The 27,011-nt window shown below is 43.1% G+C and overlaps 1 protein-coding gene across 14 annotated transcripts in view; it reads left to right on the top strand.

The window, feature by feature from the left end:
* The window catches only part of satb1b (SATB homeobox 1b), a 71,441-nt gene that overhangs the window by 14,076 nt on the left and 30,354 nt on the right, over positions 1-27,011 (top strand). For 6 of the 14 annotated variants that reach the window (XM_074652845.1, XM_074652839.1, XM_074652841.1 and 3 more), the window contains exons 2-9: positions 743-981; positions 4,509-4,685; positions 6,336-6,462; positions 8,446-8,499; positions 10,663-10,786; positions 18,810-18,921; positions 19,984-20,061; positions 24,516-25,027. In XM_074652845.1, coding sequence (XP_074508946.1) covers positions 768-981; positions 4,509-4,685; positions 6,336-6,462; positions 8,446-8,499; positions 10,663-10,786; positions 18,810-18,921; positions 19,984-20,061; positions 24,516-25,027 — 1,398 coding nt within the window. In that variant the 5' untranslated portion in view covers positions 743-767. The remainder of the gene's footprint in view (positions 1-742; positions 982-4,508; positions 4,686-6,335; positions 6,463-8,445; positions 8,500-10,662; positions 10,787-18,809; positions 18,922-19,983; positions 20,062-24,515; positions 25,028-27,011) is intronic. The other 8 variants (XM_074652844.1, XM_074652851.1, XM_074652850.1 and 5 more) reach the window with 5 other exon arrangements.

Raw genomic sequence — 27,011 nt, 5'->3', positions numbered from 1 at the left:
CTGTCTGTTTTCAAGTTTCCAGAAGCTGCTGCCTCTTTTTTCCCCCCCATCATCCCAAAGTTGTGAACTTATTCCTTTCCATGAATATCTTCCGCTTGCTAAAAATCTAAAAATAAAGTTCACACCTGTAAAGTCATCATGTAACTGACTGTGTGTGTTTGTGTGTGTGTGTGCGTGCGTCTGTCACAAACAAAAATGACGTTGCGGCCTTTCGCCTCCCTTCCCCTCCGAGCTGCGTCATGAATGTGAAGCCACACGAAGTGACTCAGAAACCGAATTACGTTTTTCCCTCCCTGCGTGCGCCGCAGCAGAACCTTGTTCCTTGAACTGCACTGTATTCATTCAAGTGGAATCTCCCAGCAAATTAATGTGTTTGCACTAAAAACTGGGGCTTGTTTGCCCCCTCTCGCATGGGAATCTCTAGTGGGACACCCATACATAATACATGTGTTGAAAAATGGGAACATTACAGCGGCACGAAAACGTCACCGTGGCCCGAGTCGTCATAACTGAAGCGAATTGACAGTTATTGCCGTGTTCTCAGAGGTTTCAATTACTTAAAGCACATTTTCTTTTTTGCTCTATAAAAACGTCCCACCACGTCTTCACATGTCAGTGACATCAACACAAAAGATTTTGTTCATTACTCCCCTCGTATCACGTTTCAGTGCTTTCTTTTATGCCGCACACATATCTTCTCTCCGCTTGATGGCTGAACGGTTCTGCGTTTGTGTCTCCCCAGGTGATAGTGAGCAGAGGTGCTGAGAATGATGGACCATCTCAGCGAGGCGTGTATGGGCAAGGAGAACTCTGACCTGGTCAACAGCATGGCAGAGGCCAAAGCCCCGCCGGCCAAGCTGCCCCGGCTGGAGCAGAACGGCAGCCCCCTGGGCCGGGCCAGGCTGGGCAGCACCGGGGCCAAACTAGCCGGGGTCCCGTACAAACCCACCGGCCACCTGCTGAAGACCTGCCACAAGAGAGGTAAGAGCGAGAGAGTGTGTTTTATTTAGTTTTGTCATTCATTCAGCAAAATTGCCAACTAGTTGCTGCTTTCAGCATCTCAAATGTGAAGATTTACTGATTTTCTCCATTTCATATGATTGCAAATTTTGTGGGGTTTGCACTGTTTATTGGACAAAACAGTCAATTTGAAGACTTCATCTTGGATTCTGGGAAATTTGAATTTGAGTCGATGAATTGATTAATAGATTTTATCAAGCAAACATTTGCTTCTCAAATGTGAAGATTTTTGCAGCTTTTCTTTGTCTCGTGATAGAAAACTGAATATTTTGGGTGTTTGAATGGTTAGTGGGACAAAAAAAAGCAATTTGAATATGTCGCTTTTGGCTCTGGGAAACTGTCATGTGCATGTTTCACTATTTTCTGACATTGATTGATTCATTGACTGACTATTAATTGAGAAAATAATTGTCAGATTAATCGCTGCTGAAAATAATCATTAGTTGCAGTCCTAATTTCTGCCATTTTCTAGACTAAACCATTAATTAATGAATCAAATAATTGACAAAATAATCAATGAAGGAATCTACAAAGACGAGGGATGCACCGATACCGATACCAGATTGGGTATCGGGCCAATATTGACTGAAATAGCTGGATCGGTTATCGGTGACAATGGGGCCGATCTATTCAATTCAATTCTATATATTTATATACAGTAATATATGCATTATATACTGGGATTTTAATTCCTGTTTAAGTTTTGACCAATCTGTTTCTGAATTATAATTCCTGTTATTTTGAAGATTTTTTACCGAGTTGCTGATGTACGATTTATTATGTACATAATTAATAACAATTCAGTTAATTTACATATATGTATTTATTTGTTACATTTTGTTTTACAAAGTTAGGAAAGCAATGTTTAAGTCAAGCCTGATGTTGCCTCACATATAAAAGAAAGATCCCAGTCACTTCCACACAGTGAGGCTTACAGCTTATTAATTAAACACTGGTATATGATCGGTACTCGGTATCGACTGATACCCAAAGCCCAGGTATCGCTATCGTTATCGGATTGAAAAAAGTTGGATCGGCCCCTATCCCTATCCTCAACTAAAGAAATTATTAGTCGACTAACACTCGATTAGTTGATTTAATCGACAGGTTTGTAAAACTGAGTTCGTCCACAAAGAATCACACTGAAACACCACTTTAAATCTTGTTCTCCAGAGATGTGCTTCTTATAAATACGTCATTCAGCATTAAAAAAAACATAAAAAATGACTAATCGACTAAAGAAATCGTAGTCGACTAAGACCGAAACGACTGATTAGTCGACCAAGAGGGTGCAGCCCTACTAATTATGAAACAAATATAGTTGAACTAACTTTGTGTGTGCCTTTGTGCACGAGTAAGAGAAGAATAAACCATGTAAATACTGGAAAGCTATTTAAATGCAGTTTAAATAGACCCCCCTCCCACACACACCACCTTCCACCCACCGCCACCCCCTGCACGCTCTCCAAAACTCTTAAACTCTTTTTTACAATGTCTCTTTACACACACACACACACACACACACACACACACTGCACACACTCACAGTTATTTGCCCAGACAATAGCTAATAGAAGAGCACAGTGAGAATTATTCCTGTGTCGTGCTACATGGCGCTGTGTCACCGCTCCTCTCTCTCCGACCGCAGCCCTCCTGCTCCGACATTTGTTTATTAAGGGAAAGTTTCAGTCCTTTAAGAGCCATTCTTGTTTAAAGGGAGCCTTTACTTTGAGATTATGACATAGCTTTTTAATATAACTGGTGTCGTCTCGTGAAAAACACGGCGGGCAAAGCTATCCAAAATATGAACCTTTTTATGATTATGTTCTTTTTTGGGTGGGTTGGAAATGAGTTTAAAACCTGCAGGTTCGGAGTTGTATGTAATAGCACTTGGCAGCTACGGCTCGTCTTGTTTGTTTGTTTGGCTGGTTTGGTTTTCTTTGGGCAAGAGGGACTCAGGAACTCTTGGAATGCGGCTGTGTGAGTGTCCTCGGATGGGCCGTTTCTCTTATTTGCTCCTTTAATCTACGTGTCGCGCTCCAGCTGAGAGAGCTTAATTTTTCACCTTCATCATCTCTGCTTCTCTTGGCCTCCTACGACGCGTGTTCCTCCAGGCCTCCTCATAGCTCTCCCCTCCTCTCTTCCCCCTTTCCCTCTCGCCATTTTTTTGGAGCCTCTTCCTGGGTAAAGGGTGAAGCAGCCGAGGGGAGGCGGGCGACCCGCCGCGGAGGCTTCGCAGAGGGCTCACAGTGGGCATTGTGTCCGAGCCCGAAACAATATTTACCGCAGCCCTCTCTGGGCTCCCTGGAAACAAAGCCAGTATTGATCCCCCAAATGAACCTACACAGCAGTCTTTATTGTTAGATCTTTATCTATTAAAATCAGGGGAGGAGAAAAGCAGCTCTTTCAGCACATTCCCTGGCATCTGTCGGCTTATTGATTGTTTTGCCAGAGCTGTGTGCATCTTCTGGAATGCCTGGATTGGAAAATATTAGAATGTGAATCATTTTAATCGGCGAGGACGATAAATGTACAGAAATGTGTTCAGGTGATGGAGACATACTGAGAAAGTAGGGCAACAGGCCACCTCATGAACAGTGTAGGATTCATGTAGTACAGTAAGCAATAGATACTCTCCATCAACACTTTGACAGCATTTCCAAAAGGCCACGTTGATCCTTAAACTTCCTTAAATTTCAGGGATGTTATTTTAAAAAATGGCATATTGGGTGATATTTGCACAGCGGGTGCCTTGAACATTCGGCAGTCTTTGGACAAGGATTGCTCATTCCACCTAACAGCAGAGCCACTGTTGACACAGACTAGTAAACCTCAGGGCGCAGAGGTGGTACGGGATTTGAAGCACTGCATCATGGGAAGATGATATTGGGTTGGCAGGCAGAAGGAAAGGCTGTGATCCCAGAACCTTGATAGTGAATAAACACTTGATTGTGCAAAAAGGAAGACGTTTTTGTGGCTGCTGTTCACGCTGAGCTAAAGGTGATAATTCTCTCGATAATACAGACATTTGCTTATTAAACTCACAACAATCCATAGTGCAACATCTCTGTAATGTTATGGCATCATCTTGGAAAAACTAAGGAGGAAGATCATGGAAAGCATTTCTAAATAAAACAAATGCAGCCTCTGAAATTGTGCACCCAAGCAGCGTTTGATTCCCCGCGTTGATGTGAGAGTTTGGCACTGAGACAAAGAGGTGAGGGTTTAGATAGAAATAGCCCTATAAAAGATGAAAAATGTCTTTGTGGTCCAAACTCATCCTTTAGTTAATTTCTGTCCAGTACTTCCACTCAGCAGCGATCTAATCACTCACTCATAATCCCTTGACACTCAACCTCAGTGTAACTTAATCGCCAGCGCTAAATATTAATCTGGGCAAACACACAGAATACTGAAGGTCAAAGTTTGCATGTGAAGAAATGCGAACCCCTTTCGGTTTCTTACTCGTGTCTCTGCTGTGTCCTCAGGCAACATGCTGCCCGTGTTCTGTGTGGTCGAGCACTACGAGAATCCCATGGATTTTGACAGCAAGGAGGAGCACGCCGAGTTCGTCCTGGTGCGCAAGGACATGCTCTTCAACCAGCTCATCGAGATGGCCCTGCTGTCGCTGGGCTACTCCCACAGCTCAGCGGCCCAGGCCAAAGGTAACCATCCATGTCGCTCGCTGACTCTCATCACAAATCTCTTCATTTACTTCTTTCTTCTGCCACTTTTCTTTTCTTTTGCCCCCTTTGCTTTATCTCTCTAATGCTCATTAGCGTCTTCTCTACAGCGTTTTCTGACATCCTGTTACTTCTGGACACACTCTTTATGCCTCACTCACACACACACACACATGCTACACACACACACACACACACACACACACACACACACACACACACACACACACTGTGACCATAATAGCCTACCGGCAGCAGATCTGAAGCCACAGTAACACATCCTGACACTGATCCCAGACAGGAGATGCTCAAGTCACACGCACATTCCCACACAGGTGTATGCTCGTTCACACAGTTTAAATGCACACTGAAATGTTTACACGCACATCCACATATTGTGCATGTAAGAAAGCAACACACACACACACACACACTCTCATACAGTATATATTTATATACACATACACTCAGTGACTCAGTGGGTGGGAGGGGCAGGTGGAGGAAAGGGTCTGCTAATTGCACTTGAGCACACGCAGGCTGAGGGTGGCTGGCTGTTTCAAGGTGCCTCTTAGCATGCTCTTTTATTATAGCCTGTCCATCACACTTACGCGCACACATGCACAGACGCACGCACACATATCCCAGTCCACCTCTCCCATAAGTTTACTTCCTGCTGTGTGGGCCGCCACTTGAGTTTCTGACTTGGTTGTTGGGATTTCAGTGGCAAATAAAGTATATGAGGAGCGTTTATGGTACCAAAATGCCTGTAGTGTAGCTGCTGGCTTTATTCATACTGTGCATGTGTTACTGTTTTGAAATAAAGTAGGCTGTCAATAAATAAAAACATTTAATAGCATGATTGTCCATAGTTAATCGCGATTAATCGCACATTTTATATCTATTAAAAATGCGCCTTGAAGGGAGATTTGTCAAGTATTTAATAGTCTTATCAACATGGGAGTGGGCAAATATGCTGCTGTATGCAAATGTATGTATAAATCTATTATTGGAAATCATTAACAACACAAAACAATAACAGATATTGTCCAGAAACCCTCACAGGTACTGCATTTAGCATAAAGAAATATGCTCAAATCATATCATGGCAAACTGCAGCCCAACAGGCAACAACAGCATAAAGTGGGCATGTCTGTAAAGGGGAGACTCGTGGGTACCCATAGAACCCATTTTCGTTCACATATCTTGAGGTCAGAGGTCAAGGGACCCCTTTGAAAATGGCCTTGCCAGTTTTTCGTAGCGTTATTTATCCTCCTTTGCCACAAGCTAGTATGACGTGATTGGCACCAATGGATTCCTTAGGTTTTTTCTAGTTTCATATGATACCAGTATCTGAGCCCGCTACAACCTAAAAATCGCAAGTTGCGTTAATGCGTTAAAGAAATTAGTGGCATTAAAACAAATTTGCGTTAACGCGTTATTATCGCGTTAACTTTGACAGCCCTAAAATAAAGTCATTCTTTAGTAGTTATGCAGTTTAGTGACAGCGAGCTAAGATGCTAAAATGAACTTTGTGCTGATGTACTCTCTTCTGTTTTTATGTTTTCTCTTGTGTCCATTGTTGTGCTTTTGTGTGTCCATGTTCACGTGTGTGTGCATATGTGCCTCATCCAGGTATGATTCAGGTGGGGAAGTGGAACCCCGTCCCCCTGTCATACGTGACAGACGCACCGGACGCGACAGTGGCTGACATGCTGCAGGACGTCTACCACGTGGTCACGCTTAAGATCCAGCTGCACAGGTAAGAAGAACACAACACACACACGTTTCTCCTTTACAGTATATACTAGAAACTAACACACTTGCATACATGTGTACCAATCCAAACTGTGTGTAGGTGTTCATACAACAATTTTTTTTTACCTGCCTACCGCCCACTAAAGTGCAGTGTCATAACCTTAAACACACAAACACACACACACCAGTATTGGATTGCTTTAACACACACGGAGGCACAGTTTTACCTATTAGTCTTCCAACGCTCACACACACATAGCGCGTCTTGTATGCCCAGAGGCAGGTGCCAATCTGCCGATGCCCTCTGCATGTTTGATACTGAGAATAGCTCTATTACTCACACACAACAACAGACTGACCTCTCACAGGAAATGCGAAAAAAAACATTGTAAAACTTCCTCACATAATGGTGCTAAAGAAACATTGATTGGTTTATTTGTCAATTTAACCGTTAAGTGATGGGAACACAGATACCATAGTAACGATTTAGTTTATACTGGGATGAACGGTCAGGTAGATTTATCTCTTGTAGCTGCTCTACATTTAAACGGTAAGTGATGTTAACTAATGTGCAGATAAAAAGGGCATTTTTTGCACTGGAGATTGGTACAAATGATATATGATAGCAAGCACTACTTTAGCTCTTTTCATAAAAATGAATCAAATGAATGTAGTGGGCAACTGGAGACTGTGCACGGCTAAAAATGACTCTGCAGCAGATGAATACTCGGTTGTTCACCTGAAATAGTTCCATAAATAAACCCCGGCTGCACCGGCTATTTAAAGTGAGATATACAGTGTTCCTACTGAATCTACATCTCATACAATAATAAAGACTAACAAGCCTCTTACATGGAGAGCTGCTAGCTGTCTTGTGTCACCATATTGTATGCTAAATGCTACTCGGTAGGAGTGAGGCTTTCGTCGTATTTATACACGCACAGCGAGAGCGTACGAGCATTTATAGACGTGGACGCAAACAGGCTCGTATGTGCTCATAGGCACAACGACACACACACACTCACACAGTGGAGTGGCACTGGTGTGGAGGCTTGTGCCAGCTGCTGTTCCGACTCTTTTTCTACCTCGTTCTGCCTCTTCCTTCTCTCTCCTTCTGTGTCTCCCCCCCCATCGTCATCGCCACCACCACCACCCACCTCCACCAATGAAACACTCACTCACTCACACACACACACACTGACTGATGTGAACACGTCCACCAGCCAGAATATACAGAAGGTTGTGTTTATTTCCGGCATGCTAGCCTTGAATGCATGGATAGCTGTCTTTTTTCTCCACTACCCCTTTCCGTCTCTCCCTCCTTCCCTCCTCTTGCTCACTTCCTTCTCCCCAGAGGCTTCCTTAGCTGCTGGAGCAGTTTAAGGTGTTCTGGAAAATCCATTGTTTGTGTGTGTGTGTGTGTGTGTGTTGTTCTTACAAGCAGATGTTAGCCTCGACCGTTGCACGCATCCTTTTTTCTATTCCGCTCTCCTGTTATCTCCTCACTCGTAACGCTTTCCAACACACCAACTGACAGATTTATGGACACACAATGTCTCATGCATTTGTACACTCATCACCCCTCGCTCAACGTCTCTCTCGTGCTTGTCAAGTGTCAAAGGCAGGTTTTAACGAAATTCAGCGATACATGCACATATGTCTCGCACACGAGAAGTGAACTGGACCGGTGCTCGGTACACGTTCCTCCACCCACCATGTAAATATATTTCTCATTTTCAAAAACCCAGAAATCGAGAGTGTTTCTCAGGTAGAGCTGAATCCCTGCGGCACACGACTCCATAACACCAGCTCACGTCAAAGCCAATCTCCATGTGATATATAAATCTATTTTGATTTTGCTGCATATTGTTGTCAGTATTGTTATTGTTTTGTATTTGTTTTCCCCTTTTCTCTCCCCGCCCCGCTATCCCTTCAACCCACTCCCCACCCCCCAACAACCCCACCCCACCCGCCCCGACTGCTGCAGAAATCTAGCCAGTAACACCTTAAATTGTTTCGCCGAGCACAACGAGCCAGGAAGGTAGAAGTAACACGAAATAATAGTCGCCACATGCAGCTGATGTATAATTCATGCATCAATCCAGCAGATGTGTTGTATAAAGTAATTAACTAATCAGAACAATCAGGAGAGAGAGAGAAAGAGAGAGAGAGAGGGAGAATATGAAAGACGGAGAGAGAGCGAGGCAGGCAGAGAGAGAGAGAGAGAGACAGAGCAATCTCCAGATGCATCTGCTTGATGCGCCAAATGAAATCTGTCTGTCTTGGAGGGGCGCTTGCAGCAGGAAAAAAAGAGCGGTAGCCCGTGTGTTCAGCTCTTCTGTCTCTCTGGTTTTCTCTCTCTGTCTCTACCGCTCTGTCTATCTGATTGTTCCAGTGATTTGGCCATTTCATCAATATATATTTTAAACAGGCTTGGACTACTAGAGGCGCACCGATAGCAATTTGCGTAGGCGATTTCGATATCCGATTTTTTCAAAAGTCGGATTTTTGCCGATTGCGATTTTCTTTTTAAGAACTATAATTGACAGCAAGACTCCGACCTAACTTTTTATACCACTGTACCAAAAAATTATTTCAACCATCCGGAAGTCAGTGTTATCCGTCAACTAAATGTTATCCTTTGACTTTGTTATCGTCATCTACAGTACAGTGGTTATTTGCATAAAACACACAATTCAAATGATGAGGAAATAAATGATTGTATTTATATTTAAATATTTGCTTTGATTAAATTGGCATTTGTATTTTTAATTATGTATTATAAGCTGCTTCGAGCTAGTGTTAGGATTTTAAACAGGTCATAATTCCTTCTCTAATATCTATTTCATATTGCTGTGAAAACATCTCCTTCAAACAACTGGATTTATTCAAGTTTCTCTCCAAAAACGACATTTTACAAGACGACATTTGAACGCATCATGACAGCGTTATGATTTACCATCTCCCAATACTCAGTACTCTATTTCTACTGAGTAGAGCTTGAGCGCGTCATAATGCAAGTCAATGCGACCTCCGTTAACGTTAGCTGTTCAGCTCCGTGCTGGTCACTGATTACTCTGAGCAGCATCATGGGAATGAATTACAATATAATAAGTCTTTGATTAAGTTAGTTGTTACAAATATTTTAAGATTGTTCCTCCACAGCTTTATTTTGGACTTGCAGTTGTCACAAATTGCGATCTTTATGTTTTCTTCACTCACCCTAAAGAACTAACACACCGACGATACGTTGTGTGTTTACCATGCGGCACGTGTGTAAATGTGATCGGCAAAAAATCTGAAATTCAACACTCACCGGTCATGACCGATCAGCTGAAAACTGTCCAATCGATCCGTGCATCTCTAGCTTGGACTGTTTTAAACATCTGATACAAGTGTTTTGTTCCCAAATTGCCAGCTCTCAACAGAACACATCACTAGTAGCTGAAACAATTAATTGAAAATCTATCAACAATTTTGATAATCTATTAATCGTATTTTGCTTCTTTCTCTGATTCATTATACATTGAATATCTTTTTGGGGTTTTAACTGTTGGTCGGACAAAAACAAGCAATATTAAGACGTCATTTTGGGCTGTGGTAACTTGTGATGATCTTTTTTCACTGTTTTTCGACGAGGACTAAACGATTAATCGACCTTATAGAAAAACTATTCGAAAGAATTTTTCGATAATGACATTAATCTGCACTTCAGTCACTGTTAGGGTCCGGCTGTTTAGCCAGATTGAGTCAGTTTGAAATCCAATGACGTTGGACGAGGAACTGTGTTGCGGTCTGGTGTCTTAAAGATTCTGCAGGATAACTCCCCTCTCATACTCATGCCTCAATAGTTGTTTGGGTCAAATTTATTTCCAGATTTAAAGATTGGTGTTATTACCCATTTGCTCCATATATCAGGGGAATGTCCAACCCTTACAATCAGATTAAATCGTTTTGATATTGTGTTGCTGAATTTGTGGCTTGTGTATTTTATCATTTCATTTAAGATACCATCAGGGCTGCTGGCTTTCCTTTTCTATCTTTGTCTCTTCTCCATCTGAATTGTTTCTCATGCTCTCTCCTCTCTCCCCTCTCCCTCTACATCCCTATCTCCCCCCCTTCCTCTCCCCTCTCCTCTCCTCTCCCCATCTTATCTTCCCTGTCCCCCTCCGCCCCCGTTTGTCTCCTCTCTCTCTCTCCACAGTTGTCCTAAGCTGGAGGACCTGCCGCCCGAGCAATGGAGCCACTCTACAGTAAGAAACGCCCTCAAGGAGTTACTCAAAGACATGAATCAGAGCTCTCTGGCTAAAGAATGTCCCTTATCACAGGTGCTGAAGCCCAGTCTGCTTATTTAAAAAAAATAAAAAAAAAGATTAACGCCCAACCCCAACTCCCCTGCTACCATACTGCACAACAAAACAAACACCCCTATCTCCATCACCACTGTCTTTTATCCTTTACTTATCAAATGCCCTGAGTTTGATCAAGTGGGAAAGAGAATCGGCATAGAAAATCCAAATCAATGGCTATTGTCATTTGTTTTGCCGCATGATTTTTTTCCTATAACCGCCCCCGACACACACACACACACACTTGTATGCAACGGCAGCCAAAAAGCAGAGGTGTTGTTGAACGTATGGTTATTGTTAGATAAACATTGGCCCGGACCCAGAACGGTCTGGATTGTCTTTGTTCTTTTTCTCATTTAGTTAATTCTCAACATTTCAGGCTGGGATATGCTGCACGTAGGTTCACATGTCAGGTGTTATATTCTGTGTTTTTTTGTCGGCTGGGAGGTTGGATAGAATGCACTGGCGCAGATATTGTATTAACAGGCAGTGTAGTCAGTATATCATGGAGGCAGCTCTGGAGTGAGTGGAATGAAACGGCAGTATATCTCTCACAAGGGCCAATAATGTGTCTGAGTGTGTGTGTTACACTGCGAGGAGATATGTGTGCTTCTGTGTGTATTCGCTCGAGTATGTTTGTGAGATGTATATCAACGCACGGGACGCGTATGTGAAAGTGTTATTTGTGTTTTGCATGCGTGTGTGTATTTAGATCCAAGCGTGTGCGTAGGTGCCTTCAGCGTGAAGCCAGCTCTCCTCCCAGGCCACCGTATGGTCACCTGGAGACCCTCATTTGCGCTGCGTGTGTGTACATATGTGTGTGTGTGTGTGTGTGAGCGGCTGTGTCTCAGTGTGTGTGTGTGTGTTTGTGTGTTTAGCCGGGCATGAGCAGTGCGCTGATGATGTAAAGAGTCCCTGGGTGGCGTTCAGGCGGAGCCCAGCCCGGTCTGGTAATCACCCTGTTTACGGTCCATATGTGAAGACGGCTCAGAAGAGAGCACGCGCTAGCTCAGAGGATCTAACACACAGGCACACACAATCTTCCTCAGACACACATTCGCTATTTTCAAACTAGTCTCAAATTAAACTGAAGATTGTTTTAGCTTTCCAGTGAGGATGAAAGAAGGTCCTGGAAATATTTTGAACAGAATCTGTTTCTTTCTGTCTTGTTTGTATTTTAACAACCAATTTGGTCCTAAATTCAGACTTACGTTTACTGTCAAACAGGAAATATCGGCAGCCATTGTAGATTTTTGGAGGGATGCATCGATCCGACTTTCTTATTGCCGATACCGATACCTGGGCTTTGGGTAGCAGCCGATACTGAGCAGTGTTGCTGCAATACTGTAATTTCTAACTTCGATACAATACCTTGAAAAAAAACATTGAGGGCATCAAATTTGAGATTTTTATTAAAAGATAAACATCGGTGTGCAGAAAGTGCAGCTGGTACCCATATATCATACTGCAGAAAATGAGTATTGAAACCGTTTCAAATATTCAGTATCAATATGTATAAATACTTCAATATTTTTGACATCACTAATAGAGTGTTCCAGGGATGACGTAATTTTGTAGATCAACCAGGAAGGTAGCATCGCCCTGGGTTCCCTCGACAAAAAGCCGATGGGATTTTTTCATCGGGTTTTGGATTATTGCAGAAAATAAACTCTGAGGCAAACACAAGTTTATGATTCTTACACATTTTGTTCAGCAAGATAATCTTCACAAATGAATACACCACTTTTATGATTTTTGAAGTGTAAATGCAATCGCCAGAAGTAAAAAGCTAACGTTTAAACGAACTACACCATGGTCGCATGAACGCGAGTATACACAGCGAGGCTGTAAAGGCGGACGAGTCGGTGTGATGATGTTTAGTAGTCTCATTTAGCCGCTTGTTAGCAACCGTCTTTTTTTTTTTTTTTTTTTTTAAAGTTATTTTTTGGGGGGCATTTTCCATTTTTATTGACAGGACAGTGGATAGAGTCTTGAAAGGGGGGAGAGAGAGAGTGGATGCGGAAAGGGCCACAGGCCGCATTCGAACCCGGGCCGCCGCGGTCAGGACCAAGCCTTAATACATGTACGCCCGCTCTACCAACTGAGCTAACCCAGGCGCCCAACAACCGTCTTTTTTAACACACAAAATTCCCGAGTGGGATATTTGCTGACGTATTTTATATTGATATTATAGAACAAAACGTTAAACTCATGTGTTAACCACAGACCTTATTTAAGGCATCTAACTAAAAACCCATTGACTTCCAGACGAGGGAACCGGAAGTGCTAAAATGCTAACTCATTTCCGGGTTTTAGACTCATTCCTGTAGCACTCTTTACTAATACCGATCCGATACCAGTGTTTAATTAATAAGATGTATGCCTCACTGTGTGGAAGTGTCTGGGATCAGTCTTTTATGTGTAAGGCTCAGGCTAGGCTTAAACATCGTATTATTAAAATAATAAATCGTACACCAGCAACTTGCACCAAAATTAACAGGAATTACAATTCAAGTGAAAATGTTTTTAATGCAGCAACAAATTGGTCAAAACTTAAAAAGCAATTAACATTCAAGTATATAATGTATATAGTACTGTATATATTGCATAGATCGGCCCCATTGTCACGATACCTGATCCAGCTATTTGAGTCAGTATCAGCCCGATATCCGATCCGATATCGTTGCATCCCGAGATTCTTGGTAGCTTCAGTCACTGCAAACACTTAACCCGTTATATTTCTCATTGTTGTGCATCCCTCCTAGTAAATAGTTAAACCCAGAAGAATCAAAAGAATGCTCAACTGTACAAGTTAAACCAAATTTGATTACTGTCAGATTTTTCCTGATATAGTATAAACACTCAGTACTTACTGTAGAGTACAGATATCACATATAAATCATATGTTCTAAGCCTTTCTTTTTAAAACGCATTTAGTGTTTATTACATTTTGCCTGGACATAATTTTATTTATTTTATTGCCATGTCTGTTTTTAAGGCAGTAAACTTCAAATACATATCCAGTTTTTATGTGATTTAAAGAGAAACTGGCAGCGTTGCTATGTAGTGACTTTACCCTGACGGTGTCCATGTATCTGCTCTGTTCTATGCCATGATGGTGTTTGACATCTGTTACTCTGTGGGGTTTCATGTGGCCTGCTACACCCGTAGAGCGGTGGTTTGTTCCTCCTAAACCTAACTGGTTTAGTGGACCGGTTATCAGGATTGAGGGACGTCCATTGCCTCGATATACATGAACTCTCTGCCCTGTGACCGGTGATGTCACCACGCTGACAAGGTGAGACGCACAGGAAGCGTTTTGGCCCGCCCTCTGAGGTTTCTGAGTTGACCAAAAAAAAAAAGTGGGAGGAGAAAGGGGGCGTTGCAGGAGGGAACAGAAGATTGGCACCTTTTTAGGATTAGTGTTTCCTTGATATTCTGCTGCGTAATCCCAGACCCGAAAGGAGAGAGGTTAACAGATGAGGGAATCACAGCGAGTGAGTGAAAGAGAATTAGCCCACCTCTGAACAGAGCTCTGAAGAGAGAGCGAGAGAGAGGGGGAGGAGAGCAGAGAGGGGCGGGCGGTGGGGGGTTATTTTGTGAAATGCTGCTTTTGTCCGGGGTCTTGTCAAACATTTAGTTTGATTCTTTTGTAGAAGGGGAGTCATGCTTTGTGTGTTCGGGCTACAAATGGCATGAGGAAACTCAGAGAGAGCAAATGTATTCACTCATGGCCATTGTCATTCCACTAGAGGAACTGACTCTGACCTGAAGCGTAAAGAGTCACAGCTTGGAGAAGCACCGCCGAAATAAAACTTCACCCGATTCCTGCCGCAATCAGGCTTATTATTTTTTCTCTCTGCCAAGCTTAGCCCCCTTGCCCATGTTCGCAGAAACTATGGCAACAAACGAGATCCCCCCCCCCCACTACCACATCACCCCACTCACGTTCCCATTGCCACCACCTCTTCTTGCCCACCCCCTGCTTACTCTCACTGGGCGGCCCCTGATGCACCAGCTGCTGCGTTGCGTAGCAGCAAATAGTCATCAAAATGCCATCTTTGCAGGCCTTCAACCACCTCGACAGCCATAGGGGCAACCTGGTTGCCAGTGTGTGTGTGTGTGTGTGTGTGTTAGATTGAAGGGAGGTGGTGGTGGGGAGGGGTCATCCCAGTTGAGGTGGATATGTGCCATAATTGAGCTGTGTTAGATGCTGGCGAGAGACAAGGAACAGTGTTGCAAATGGGATGTGCGTTTTCCCCAGCTGATTCAAGACATCAGGCTAAGTTGGAATGTGTGTGCGTGTGTGTGTTTAATTGTGTAACGTGCATGTGTGTTAATCTGCATGTGTGCATTTGTGCGACTGCACCGTGTGTGTTTGTCTGCAGGGGTTGTACTTTGTGTGTGTTTGCATTTGCCAGTGTGTGCACCACACTCTAACGCTGGCAGCTGGGTGCCTACAGTACCTGCCTGCTGCACCGCTATTCTCTTACACACACGCGTACACACACACACACACACACACACATGCACACACACTCTCTTCCTGTCTCCCATGATGGGGAGTGGAGTAGATGTTGGGGACCGATAGTAGCCCAGTGCCACTTCCTGGTCTTGCTGATAAGCTCTCTGTGCTGCAGATGGCTATCACTTAAAGGGTCCACACACATGCACACACACACACTCGCTCGTGCACGCCGGCACGCACGCACGCACACACACAGCCATGCTACCTGTTGACAAGCCCTAGCACAGCCCTCCTGCTGGCACCGCAGTGGCAGCAGAGGCTCTGGTTATCTGCTTGATTTCACTTAGTGCGTATGCATGTGTGTGTGACAGAGCAGCGGGGAGAGCGAGAGAGAGAATAGGTGTGTGTGTGTGTGTGTGTGTGTATTGTTTCGTTCACACATACACGCGGGGCCCCCTGTGAGAGGTAGAGTGATGTATTGAGGGAGAGGGCTGATTAATGAGGAGCGTTTATTAGAACATCTGTGTCAAAGATGGCGGAGAAAGAGGGAGCAAGAGAGATAGAGAGAAAGATGGGAAAGAGAGAGAGAGAGAGAGAGAAAGGCACACCGTCTTCTGCAGGTCTCTTGTTTGTTGCCTGGAGCCGCCTTAGCCCAGATATACTGTAAATAAAACATGGCAGGCTGGAGGAGAGGAGTTCATTATCCCAGCGATGTAAAGGAGAACTCTTCTTACTTTAAATACATCTTTTTTTAGATGGAGCTTTGGCTTGGGAGTTGGCTACCAGAACCAGGTTAAACTGGAATGTGCTGCTCTAACAGTCGTCAGCCCATATATTTTTTTGTTCCCCCAAGGCAGTAAATCAAGAACAAAACCATTCATTCTGATTTACACTGCCTTATCATAATGAATAAACAGGAATTATCATTTGAAGACCATAGAAGTATGCAGTTGCTATTTCCTGATGCCGATAATAAATCCAAAAGAAGGAGCTGCTTCATGCATTAATGTATGACCCATTAAAAGGCCAATTCTGACTTCCTCACCCTAACCTGAACTCTATCAGGGCTTTCATTGAATGAAGGCTTTTCAGCAGATCTATTAAAGACTGCTTTGTTATACCGCGCAAGTCCAAATGCAGACCTCTTCACCCTCCTGTTTTTTAACCATGGCGGCATGATGCACCACAGCTGGGTTTGCACAAATTCCCACCCAACTGCTAAATGGGCAGAACAAAGTGCAACCACGTTTCTACCTGGTACAAGCAGGTATGTTGAGAGTCACGTCCGTGATGATTAGTGGAGTCTTTTGTGACTTCTGTTGAACTTTTCCCTCAACATTGAATTGCTTTTGTTTCCTCGTAGTTGCATTTTAAGACTTGGCATCTAGCACAGTCAATGTCTTTGAGAACTCTTGCTTTTATGAACTCATGTGTCTTGTCATAGAGTGGTGCAGGGATGACATAGGCCAACCAGGAAGTTAGCATCGCCCTAGTTCCCCTCGACAAAGAGCCAATGGCCAATCGATTAAAATATTTAATTGCGATTAATCGCATGATTGTCCATAGTTAATCGCGATTAATCGCAAATTAATCACAGATTTTTTATCTGTTCAAGTATTTAATACTCTCATCAACATGGGAGTGGGCAAATATGCTGCTTTATGCAAATGTATGTATATATTTATTATTGGAAATCAATTTACAACACAAAACAATGACAAATATTGTCTAGAAACCCTCACAGGTACTGCATTTAACATAAAAAATATGTTCAAATCATAACATGACAAACTGCAGCCCAACAGGCAACAACAGCTGTCAGTGTGTCAGTGTGCTGACTTGACTATGACTTGCCCCAAACTGCATGTGATTATCATAAAGTGGGCATGTCTGTAAAGGGTAGACTCGTGGGTACCCATAGAACCCATTTACATTCACATATCTTTAGCAAAATAGCCATGCCAGTTTTTTCTCGCCAAAATTTTGCGTAACTTTGGACCGTTATTTAGCCTCTTTCGCGACAAGCTAGTATGACATAGTTGGTACCAATGGATTCCTTAGATTTTCTAGTTTCATATATACCAGTTTCTTCACTGTAGCTTTTAAATTGAGCCCGCTACAACCTACAAATCGCAAGTTGCGTTAAAGCGTTGCAGAAAATAGTGGTGATCACGTTAACTTTGACAGCCTACTAAAAACCCATTCAAAAAACCCATTGACTTCGAGACGAGGGAACTGGAAGTGCTAAAATATAGAATATATATATATTAAAAACTTATTTTGGGGTTTTATGACTCATTCCTGCAGCACTCTATTGGCCACAAACGTCCATCCTGTAACTGTTTGTAGAAGGAAGTATCACATGAAGCTGGTTAAATCAGCTGACTAGCTTTAGTTCAACCTCCCTGCTACTGTTTGACAGAGGAAACATGTCCATCTTGGTCTTTTAGGAACTTTTTGCTCGCATTTATGCCACGTCTAAAGCTTTGTGGCGTGTCCTGGTTGGACGTTTGTTAGATAACGTGCACACAGCTTTCATAGAGAGGTCAGGAGTTCAGAGTTCGATCGACCTCTCTGACGACACAGCTGCCATCCTTTTACCCTCCTTTTGTGCAGAAAAGCTGGAGAACCAGAATCACCCTCTTCCCGTTCATTGTGCTCGTACCTCCATGCTGCTCTGCCAGAAGGTTCCCCCCCGCCATCCTCCAAGCGCATATATTATAGAAAATGATAAAGATGGCATACCTGTAATTTGAAAACAGATGGTTTGGTTCTTTTGAATATTTATAACAATCAAAAACAATTTCTCCTGCACCAACCTCGCTATTCGCCCGGAGGCCGGCAAGGTGTTAAAACATTCATTTTAATGAAACTGGAAGGGAAAGAAAAATATCGGCTCTTTGTTTTTCTGAGGCGGAGGAGGGCGGTTGAAGTAAATGTAGAGAGGGCAAAGAATCGACTGTGAAGGGGCGAGATGGGAGCACACGTGCGTCGGAGAACGACACGCTCGGTGCGGCCCTCGGTGTGCTTGAAGTGGTTGTCTTTAACAGATTGTGTAAATAAAGAGCGGAAAAATAAAAGAGGTTTATCTGTTTACACCGCCCGACTCCCCAGATGCTGATATTCAATAAGCCACTATCATCTTTCCTTTTGAAGGTAAATATATTTCCTGCCGCCTGCTCTTGATGTCAACAGACTCAGTTGACCTTATAATTTACCCACTCTGAAATGAAAAAAAAAACTTCAGACAAACTCAACGGCATTTGATAAAAAAGAACAGATAAAACCTTTGCTTGATTTAATTTGTTTTACCTTTAGAAGACGAGATCCAAAATGACTGCATGTCTGATACTTTTCAGTTGGCTTTTTTTTAGTGCTGGGTTTTTACCGTGTCCCTATCTTTTATTTGTTTTGACAAGCTACAGTGTTACTGCATGTTTCACAAGCTTTAATATTATGTCTGCATTTTCCACAATGAGAATCTAAAGTCTCTCTCTCGCTCTCTCTCCCTCTCAATCAATCTCTCTCTTTCAGAGTATGATTTCCTCCATTGTGAACAGCACTTACTATGCAAATGTGTCGGCGGCGAAGTGTCAGGAATTTGGGCGCTGGTATAAACATTTCAAGAAGACAAAAGATATGATGGGTAAGCAAAACGGAGGGGCGCAAAGTATGGCGCTCACACTTTTGTCTCTTTGCACACACACACACACACACACACACACACATACACACCAGTCGCCATTACAATATGTTCCCGAACCAACCGCCTCTTTGTCTTCCTGCTGTTGCATGAAGCAGAAATACATTTTTATCTTGTTATCTAATAATTCAAGATTACTCCGCGCACTGTTTTGCAGTTGAGCACAGTGTTATCTTTGATTTATCCATTATTGCTTTAACTAACACTAATGCAAGAGCCAAATTGAGGCCTCTGACTGTTTTTATTTTTTGTTTGTGAGTGACTATAACGCTTTACTGTTCCACGAACAAAAGGCAGCAATGATTTCAACCGGCCACCGCCTAGTCTGAAATTCAATTAGATTTTCTTATCAACCCTCTAACAACGCATGCTTTATATTATCTCCAAAAAAGAAATCCCCTTTGACCCGCCAGGAAATGAGGTTATGTGATACTAGTAGCACCCCATCTGCAGATACAATTCCGCTCTATTTTTATGTCTTTTGATTAAGCAGAACACCACTCGGTTGCGAGGCTCATAAGGCAGTGTAATGTTGAGATATTAGCTTTAACAATCTGGTGAACAATCTTTTTTTTCTTTGCCAGTGCGCTACTGCTCGGCAGTGATGACAGATGAGATATTATATCAAAATGTTTTCACAGGCTTCATGCAAATAGCGTGTTGTGATCATATCTTATCTGATGTTTTTTTTCTGTGGCAACATATGCTGAGAACATTATTTACTTCAGACCTGCTGTACTTGTGTATTCCTCTTGCATACTCCTACACATTTTCTGTCACAGTTGTTCTCTATCTGGTTTTATTTTCCTTAAAAAAAATGGGGCGACTGCAGCTGCTAGTATGGCCTCGGTGATGCCGGTGTTTTAAATGTCATATTTCTGCATAGCTGGAGTGGGAGAGACGTACTGTAGGAAGCCTTAACCCTGTGTTTGTCTTCTCATAACTCTGTTTCTGTGTGTGTGTGTGTGTGTGTGTGTGTGCGTGCTCTACCATCCGGCTGTGCAGGCATGCGCCAACCGTCCCAGCTGGAGGGCTACTTGGGGACGTGTGTCCTCCGTGAGAGCCCGCGTGCCAACCAACTAGGTATGTCGCAACATGGGCACACACACACAAACACACCCTTTGGAGGACATTGCATTGACATAAATGAATTCCTTTGAGACTTACCATAACCTTAACCATGACCACTATACACACTTAAACCCAACCATGTCACGATACCAGAAATTAGTAGTCGATACTAATACCAGTAAAATTCCAGGATTCCATTTCGATACCACGGTAAAAATGAAAAGCGAAACAATAAATCCCATGTACCTCAACATCCACTCCTTTAGTACCGTTTGCGTACTGGTTTTTATTAGGATGTTAAACAGGTCATATTTCCCTCTCTATTATCTATTTTATATTGCTGTGAAAACATCTCCTTCAAACAACTGGATTTATTCAAGTTTCTCACCAAAAACTACATTTTACAAGATTACATTTGAACACATCATAACGTTAGAATTCGCCCAATTTTTACAGAATAGAGCCTGAACGCACCATAATGTAACCCGATGTAACCTCCATATGTGAGCTGCTCCGCTGCTGCCAGCGTTGCTAGCTCTCCTCCTTCTTGTTCACGATGTAGCATAATCAGAGATCGGCGACTAGAAAGCGTTAATGCAGATTTCCTGATCGCATATTTTTACTGAAGATCGTCCGCTTACGATCGGCAGTTAAACTTTATTTCAGACTATGATGGTTAAACTGTGTAATTAATCCGTGGTACACATGCGTGCCGAACCGTGCAAAAAAACTGAATTGAGCCTGAACGCATCATAATGTAAATCAGTGGCACCTCCCGTGTTGAGATCGGCAGGATGAGAGCTAGTTAACGTTAACTGTTAGCAGCCGTAGGCAGCACAGCTAATAATAACTAGCTCTCATCCTGCCGATTTCAACATGTTTGTTGTTTGTTGTTCATAATGTAGCATTAGTAGCGTTAGTGAGTTTGCTGCGTCCCAAAAGCATTTTCTATCGTACCCAGGACGACGGGATGCCGTTAGTCTCGAGTCCTGAGAGTAACTACGGTACAGTAGAAAAACAAGTACGTCACATTTTCAGAATTATGGCATTGACTTGGTTCCGAAGTGAGAAATGAGAAATCGGTTCTCATGACATTCCATAAACCTAACCTTGATGAAAAACAAGCTTTTAAACCTATCATTTAGTGCTTTACTTTGCGTGGACAGGTTTTATCACCATAATGTGACTTTGTGAACACATTGTTATAGATTTGGGACAAAAGTATATTAACACACACACACACACACACACACACACACGCACTGACTGTCTAACTTGTGAGGAGCTACATTCCTTCCTTAATACCTAACCTTACTGCCAAAACTATGAATCTCAATTAAAATCTTAATCTTAATCCAAAAACCAAATAGCACTTTAAAGTCACATTAAAATGAAAAATGACTTATTTACTTTGTTAGCTCATACTCTGTGTGGAATTTGGAAATAATCCTTCCTTCACCCTCTCAACCTATTAACTTTTAAAATGACGCCAACATCATGGTCACACCCTTAAAGTCTGGATGAAATGAAAAATGCCTTTTTAACCCTTTCAGATCACTTCCCCGGTCATACTGTGCACCTATTTAACAATAAATGCAAAATAAAATTACAAAAAAATCAATTTCTTTCAAATCATCTTTTCTTCCTGTAAAACAAAATATGACGTGTGATTACGTAAGCTAGTACCAACCAATTTCCAACAATAATATCATGATATCCATCCATCAATCAAACCGCAACTTTTAGCAACACAAGTGTGTGTGAGCCGCCACTCCACTGTAGCGCCATATCGCGCTAAACTCAAAGCCCGCCCACTTTTTAGCTATCCAATCAAATGCGAAGGATTTGATTTAAATCCCTCTTGTGACTGTATACGGCTCAAATATTCCGTTTCACTGGGGGATACGTCACAGCACAGAAGCTAAAGACGCTCAGGGGCTCGAAGATAACATCACTTTTCCACTAGAATACATTAAAACACTACAACCTTTTGACTTTATGACTGCTGAACAGTTTATTTTAAAGGTTTTTAAGGTCGCTCTCTGTGGGGATCTAATCCTGATAAGAACAACACCACCAACGTATACGTACGCAGAAACAGCGATAACATCTCACACAAACTCCAGCACCCATGTACCATGTTAGACACAAAACCTTGGCACACAAGCTTCAGGTGCCCGCCGCACGCCCGCGACAAATCCCCCCCGACCTCAATATTCATGACGGGCTGCTGTCTGCTGTGCGTGGCCACAAATGGCAGGAAGAGAAAGAGCTGGTGAAATGCCAAGTTTCGAAGGCTGGAAGAGAGAGTGGCACGGTCATCCCTTTGCGCTTTGGCAGTGGCGTCAAATGTGACTCTGCATTTACTTCGCCACACTGCGTTTAGCAGGCAGTTTGAGCCTGAAGTCAAGGGGAATAAGTACCTGGTCACAGGTACTGGCAAGCTGCTCTGCCAGCTGAAGTGGCGGTACCGGCCGCCAGCGAAATGTGGTGTCTCTTCTTTTGAGGTGGCAACGCTAGTGCAGGGAAGCCAGCACAGGAGAGAGAGTTGGGTCACTTTGTATGTCTCTCTTTCTCATTCCCTCTGTCTCTCACTCACTCACACACTCCCTCCCTCCCTCAGCCCACATCCCATTCCCATTGTGTGTTTAATCCGGGGCTCTTTTGTGGCAGGATTCCACACGAGGACTCCCGCTTCTGTGGCAGCCTTTTTCTCCCAGGGCCTGCCATGCTCTTCTGTCACCCCTTCTCTTTTCAATTTGCATGGAAATGCCTCCGTGTGCCTGTGTGTTTGTGTGTTGTGAGCATGCCCCCCAGCAGTCTGTGCGAGCGAGCATATGCACACACACACACACACACACACACACACACATTCACATATGAGTGAATAGACACGCCATACCATCAGAGCCAGGGAATGCCAGGGATTATGGGAAGAGATGTGATTATTACCAAGATTTTTTTTTTGTTTTGTTTTTCCCCCCACATCATTTGTTTTCGACAAACGCTCAATAGACCCGTCTTGGCCGGGTGTTTTGTGCTTGCTGACAGTTAAGAAACAGGCAGCTCAAACACACGATTATTGTGGGTATTTTTGGAAAACATCCATGCACTTAATCTTTCATCTGCTGAAAAATTCAGCTTGTTGAAGACCCCTCCTCCCCCCCCTCTCTCTCTCTTCCCCATAACAGCAATTTACGCTTTTCACAATCTCATCCGATGCTTTTTCTGTGGGATGTGGAGGCCGCAGCACACTTCTAAGGTGTTAATGTTGCCATCCGTATGAATTCTTAAACGCTGCCCCCTCACTCAGTCAGTCGGCATCGTGCACGCTAAAAAATCCTCAGCATATGTGGATTCCTTAAAGAGAGGCGGAAACCTGAAAACATTCAGCTGCTCCAAATGCTCGTTCACTTTGCTGTGGGTAGTACTTTGAATGTTAAATCATTGTTTTCATCCTCTAAGCACATAATTTAAACCTGTCTTAAAATATTCCCTAGCAGCCATTATGGACTTAAAGATTCCCAAAGCAAGAGATGCCACAAAAATCTCCAAAACGCCATTAAATGACGGCACATTATTTTCTGTTTTATAGACAGTTCAAGTCCTGTCTGTTTTAGTACACTCAGACAAGGTTACACACTGTACGCTCCAATGTACTCCTCCTGTCTCTGATCACTGCTCCCTACATTTATGTTTAGACCATCCTCTCCTAAAAATGTCACATTGGCTAGCTGGTGTTCCTTATTTTAGAATTAAGGATCTGTCTTTTGAGAGGATCAGATTCATCAGCATTGCTTCTGCTTTTGTGGACACACACACACACACACACACACACACACACACACACACACACACACACACACACACACACTAATCCTGTACCTACACTTACACACACTCCACTGTCTCTCCAAGATTTTTTTTTTTTTTTTTTTTCACATGATGAGGCCACAGACATTCTGAACTTAATTTTGAAGGCATGTCTTGTGGAAGACGCAGGTCAAACACAATGAAGCTCTTTTATCTGAGTTTCCATCTTATATATATATTTACCAGCCAAACAAACCCCTGTATATTTCTGTTAGTGGTTTCTAGATAGGAATATGTGCTGACTGCAAACATGTTTTCCGTTCTCATAGGTCATGAAAGTAAACAGCCGACAGGCAAAGATTCACTTGAGGTTAAAGTTTGATCTGATTCAGAGCAGATCTGTTTAATTTCCTCTGATTAGAGACTATGGCTATGACATTAAACTGGCAGTTTTGAGATTAAGTTTTACATTTTTTGAATTCTCCAGCACTTGAAGTGAAGGTTTTTCCTCTCTTCTACATTCACTCCTGTGTTTTCTTTGTGCTGTTTGAGGTAGACTTGAACAATAACTGACCTCGTCTTTTTTTACCATCACTGTCTCTTCTGACCTCCACTTTTGCCCTCGTTGCTCATTTTTCTCCCTCTTCCTCCAGCAGAGATGGATGGCCTGTCCGACCTCTCTCCACCCGGCTCTAATCACAGCCACAACCACAACCACAACCACCTGGGCTTCTCCCAGCAGCAGCAGCCCATCCCCGGCAGCACGGCAGAGCAGACTCCTTCCTCGCCGGTGCCCCCGATGGCCCACGCTCCGCCGCCGCACGGTGGCCAGACTGGCGGCCGACAGCCGCAGCTTCCCGGCATGCACCACCCGGGCCTGGTGTCCACGCCCATCAGCCCCCAGCTGGTCAACCAGCAGCTTGTGATGGCACAGATCCTCAACCAGCAGTATGCAGTGAACCGGCTGCTGGCGCAGCAGTCTCTGTCGCAGCAGTACCTCAATCACCCACCTGTGAGCCGCAACTCCCACACCAAGCCCATGGAGCCACAGGTGTCGTCAAACACAGAGGTGTCCGTCGAGATTTACCAGTGGGTGAGGGACGAGCTGAAGCGGGCCGGCATCTCACAGGCCGTCTTCGCCCGTGTGGCCTTCAACAGAACCCAGGTAAGGAGGGAAGATGGATGGGTTAGAATGACTTTAAATCAACAAAAAGTGACTTCTCAAAGTTCCCAAATCTCAAAGTTTTAGTGTCGTTATTGGACGTATATTCGCTAAAAATATATGATCGGGACATCAGCATTAACGCGTTCTAGTTGCCGATCTCTGATAATGATGTGAAAAAGAAATCCGTGTAGAAATCGGCGGGAGCTTGTAACGTTGGCAGCACCGTAGCTAACAGCTAATGCACGCAGGTTCCATCGAGTTACATTATGGTGCGTTTCTATCCAGTAAAAATAAGTATGGGGTGAAGATACATTCTAACGTTATCATGAACTGTTCAAGTGTAGTCTTGTAAAATGTAGTTTTTGGCAAGAAACTTGAATACATCCAGTAATTTGAAGGAGATGTTTTTACAGCCATATAAAATAGATAATAGAGAGGGAATTATGACCTGTTTAACTTCCTAACACTACCTCTAAACAGCTTATAATGCATCATAAGAACTATTAATGCCAAGAGTTCTGCGGCAGAAAAACGTGATCCGTGCATTTCTTAAAGTTATGTTTGTTATATTTGATCAAAACCGTGATCCGATCCGAACCGTGAGTTTTGTGATCCTTTGCACCCCTAGTATTGACAGTTACCATGGATAGCATCCAGTACTGATTGAAGGTTGATTGAAGATTTAATTTAATACATTTTTTTGTATAATTTTATTTTAAACTATTTTTTTATTTAATTTTATGCCCCAGTCGGTCACTTCAGCGTACCTTTAAAAACACTAAAGTTACACGGTGTAACTGAACAGTCCATCCAAAAATGTCATCTTAAGTTTTCTAACATTCCCGCTTTTAAAATCAAACTGCACGTAAACACTTAAAGTGTTTCCCTCACTGTCTAAGCTTCCACACCAGCAACCTGTTTGAAAAGGAAATGCACACACACACACACACACACACACACACACACACACAGAGGAGTCAGCGATAATGTCTTAAGACGTACCGTGTGTATTAGATGGGGGGTGGAAGGAGGTGACAGCAAACCTCATTACAACTCCATTTGCTTTGAAGTCGCTGTGTATGAAAAAGAAAAAAAAAAACAGAAACTGATAAGGATCTATTAGAATTCTAACGTACAGCAACCCCAAACATAAGTGTGTGTCTGTGTGTGTGTGTGTTTGTCTGTGTGTGTGTGTTATATGCAGACAGTTTTTGTGTGAGCTCCCACACAAACAGAGTCTTATCTGTGGCTGATATGAGGAATTAGCCCGATGTGCCGTTGGAGAGTTTGCCTTTGGAGGATTATTTATTAGGCGTGTGTATTTTTTTCCATGAGTCTGTGTTAATAAAAGGGGGCGGGAGGGGAGGGGGTGTCGAGTAGTGACACGAAGGGGCTGCTGTTCGATGCTGGAGGTGGATCAGAGGAGACGGAGGGGAGGAACTGAGGCTCTTTTGGGTGGAGGGGGGAGAGAGGAAACTGATTGACCAAAAGAGATAAGACAGGAAGGGTGGATGGCAAAGAATGATAAGCATGCACACACTGAAGAATGCAGACACACACACATAACTTAGATTTCCCCTGAATACTTGTTTACGTTAAGTTCAGTCCCCTTCGCCATAAAAACGTCACTCCGAGTCAGATTTCATGCGAGTATCTGTTCGTACTCGTCCGGATACCACAGACCTACCTTCTTAAACATGACACATACATTTTAATAGTCAGACAAGCACATATTTGCAGCTCCACTTATTTCCCAATAGGACTTGCATGCTCTAAAAATACAAAATAAAAAATAAAAAGCATGAACATGTTTTCCCCATCACCTTGTTTTATTACCAAATCACACCTATTGATGGTGAGAGAAGCAGAGCGATGGTTTGCACAGTGTGTGGCCAAGAGCTGATGAAAAGGCCCAATCACACGTCTCTGATAATGGAGTCATCGCCGCCTCATAATGATGGAATTGAGCGCTATTGAAAAGCAA

This window comes from Sebastes fasciatus, chromosome 12, assembly GCF_043250625.1.
Source record: "Sebastes fasciatus isolate fSebFas1 chromosome 12, fSebFas1.pri, whole genome shotgun sequence".
NCBI lineage: Eukaryota > Metazoa > Chordata > Actinopteri > Perciformes > Sebastidae > Sebastes > Sebastes fasciatus.
Note: the sequence above shows the minus strand (reverse complement) of the source record. Positions and strands in the feature narration are given on the sequence as shown.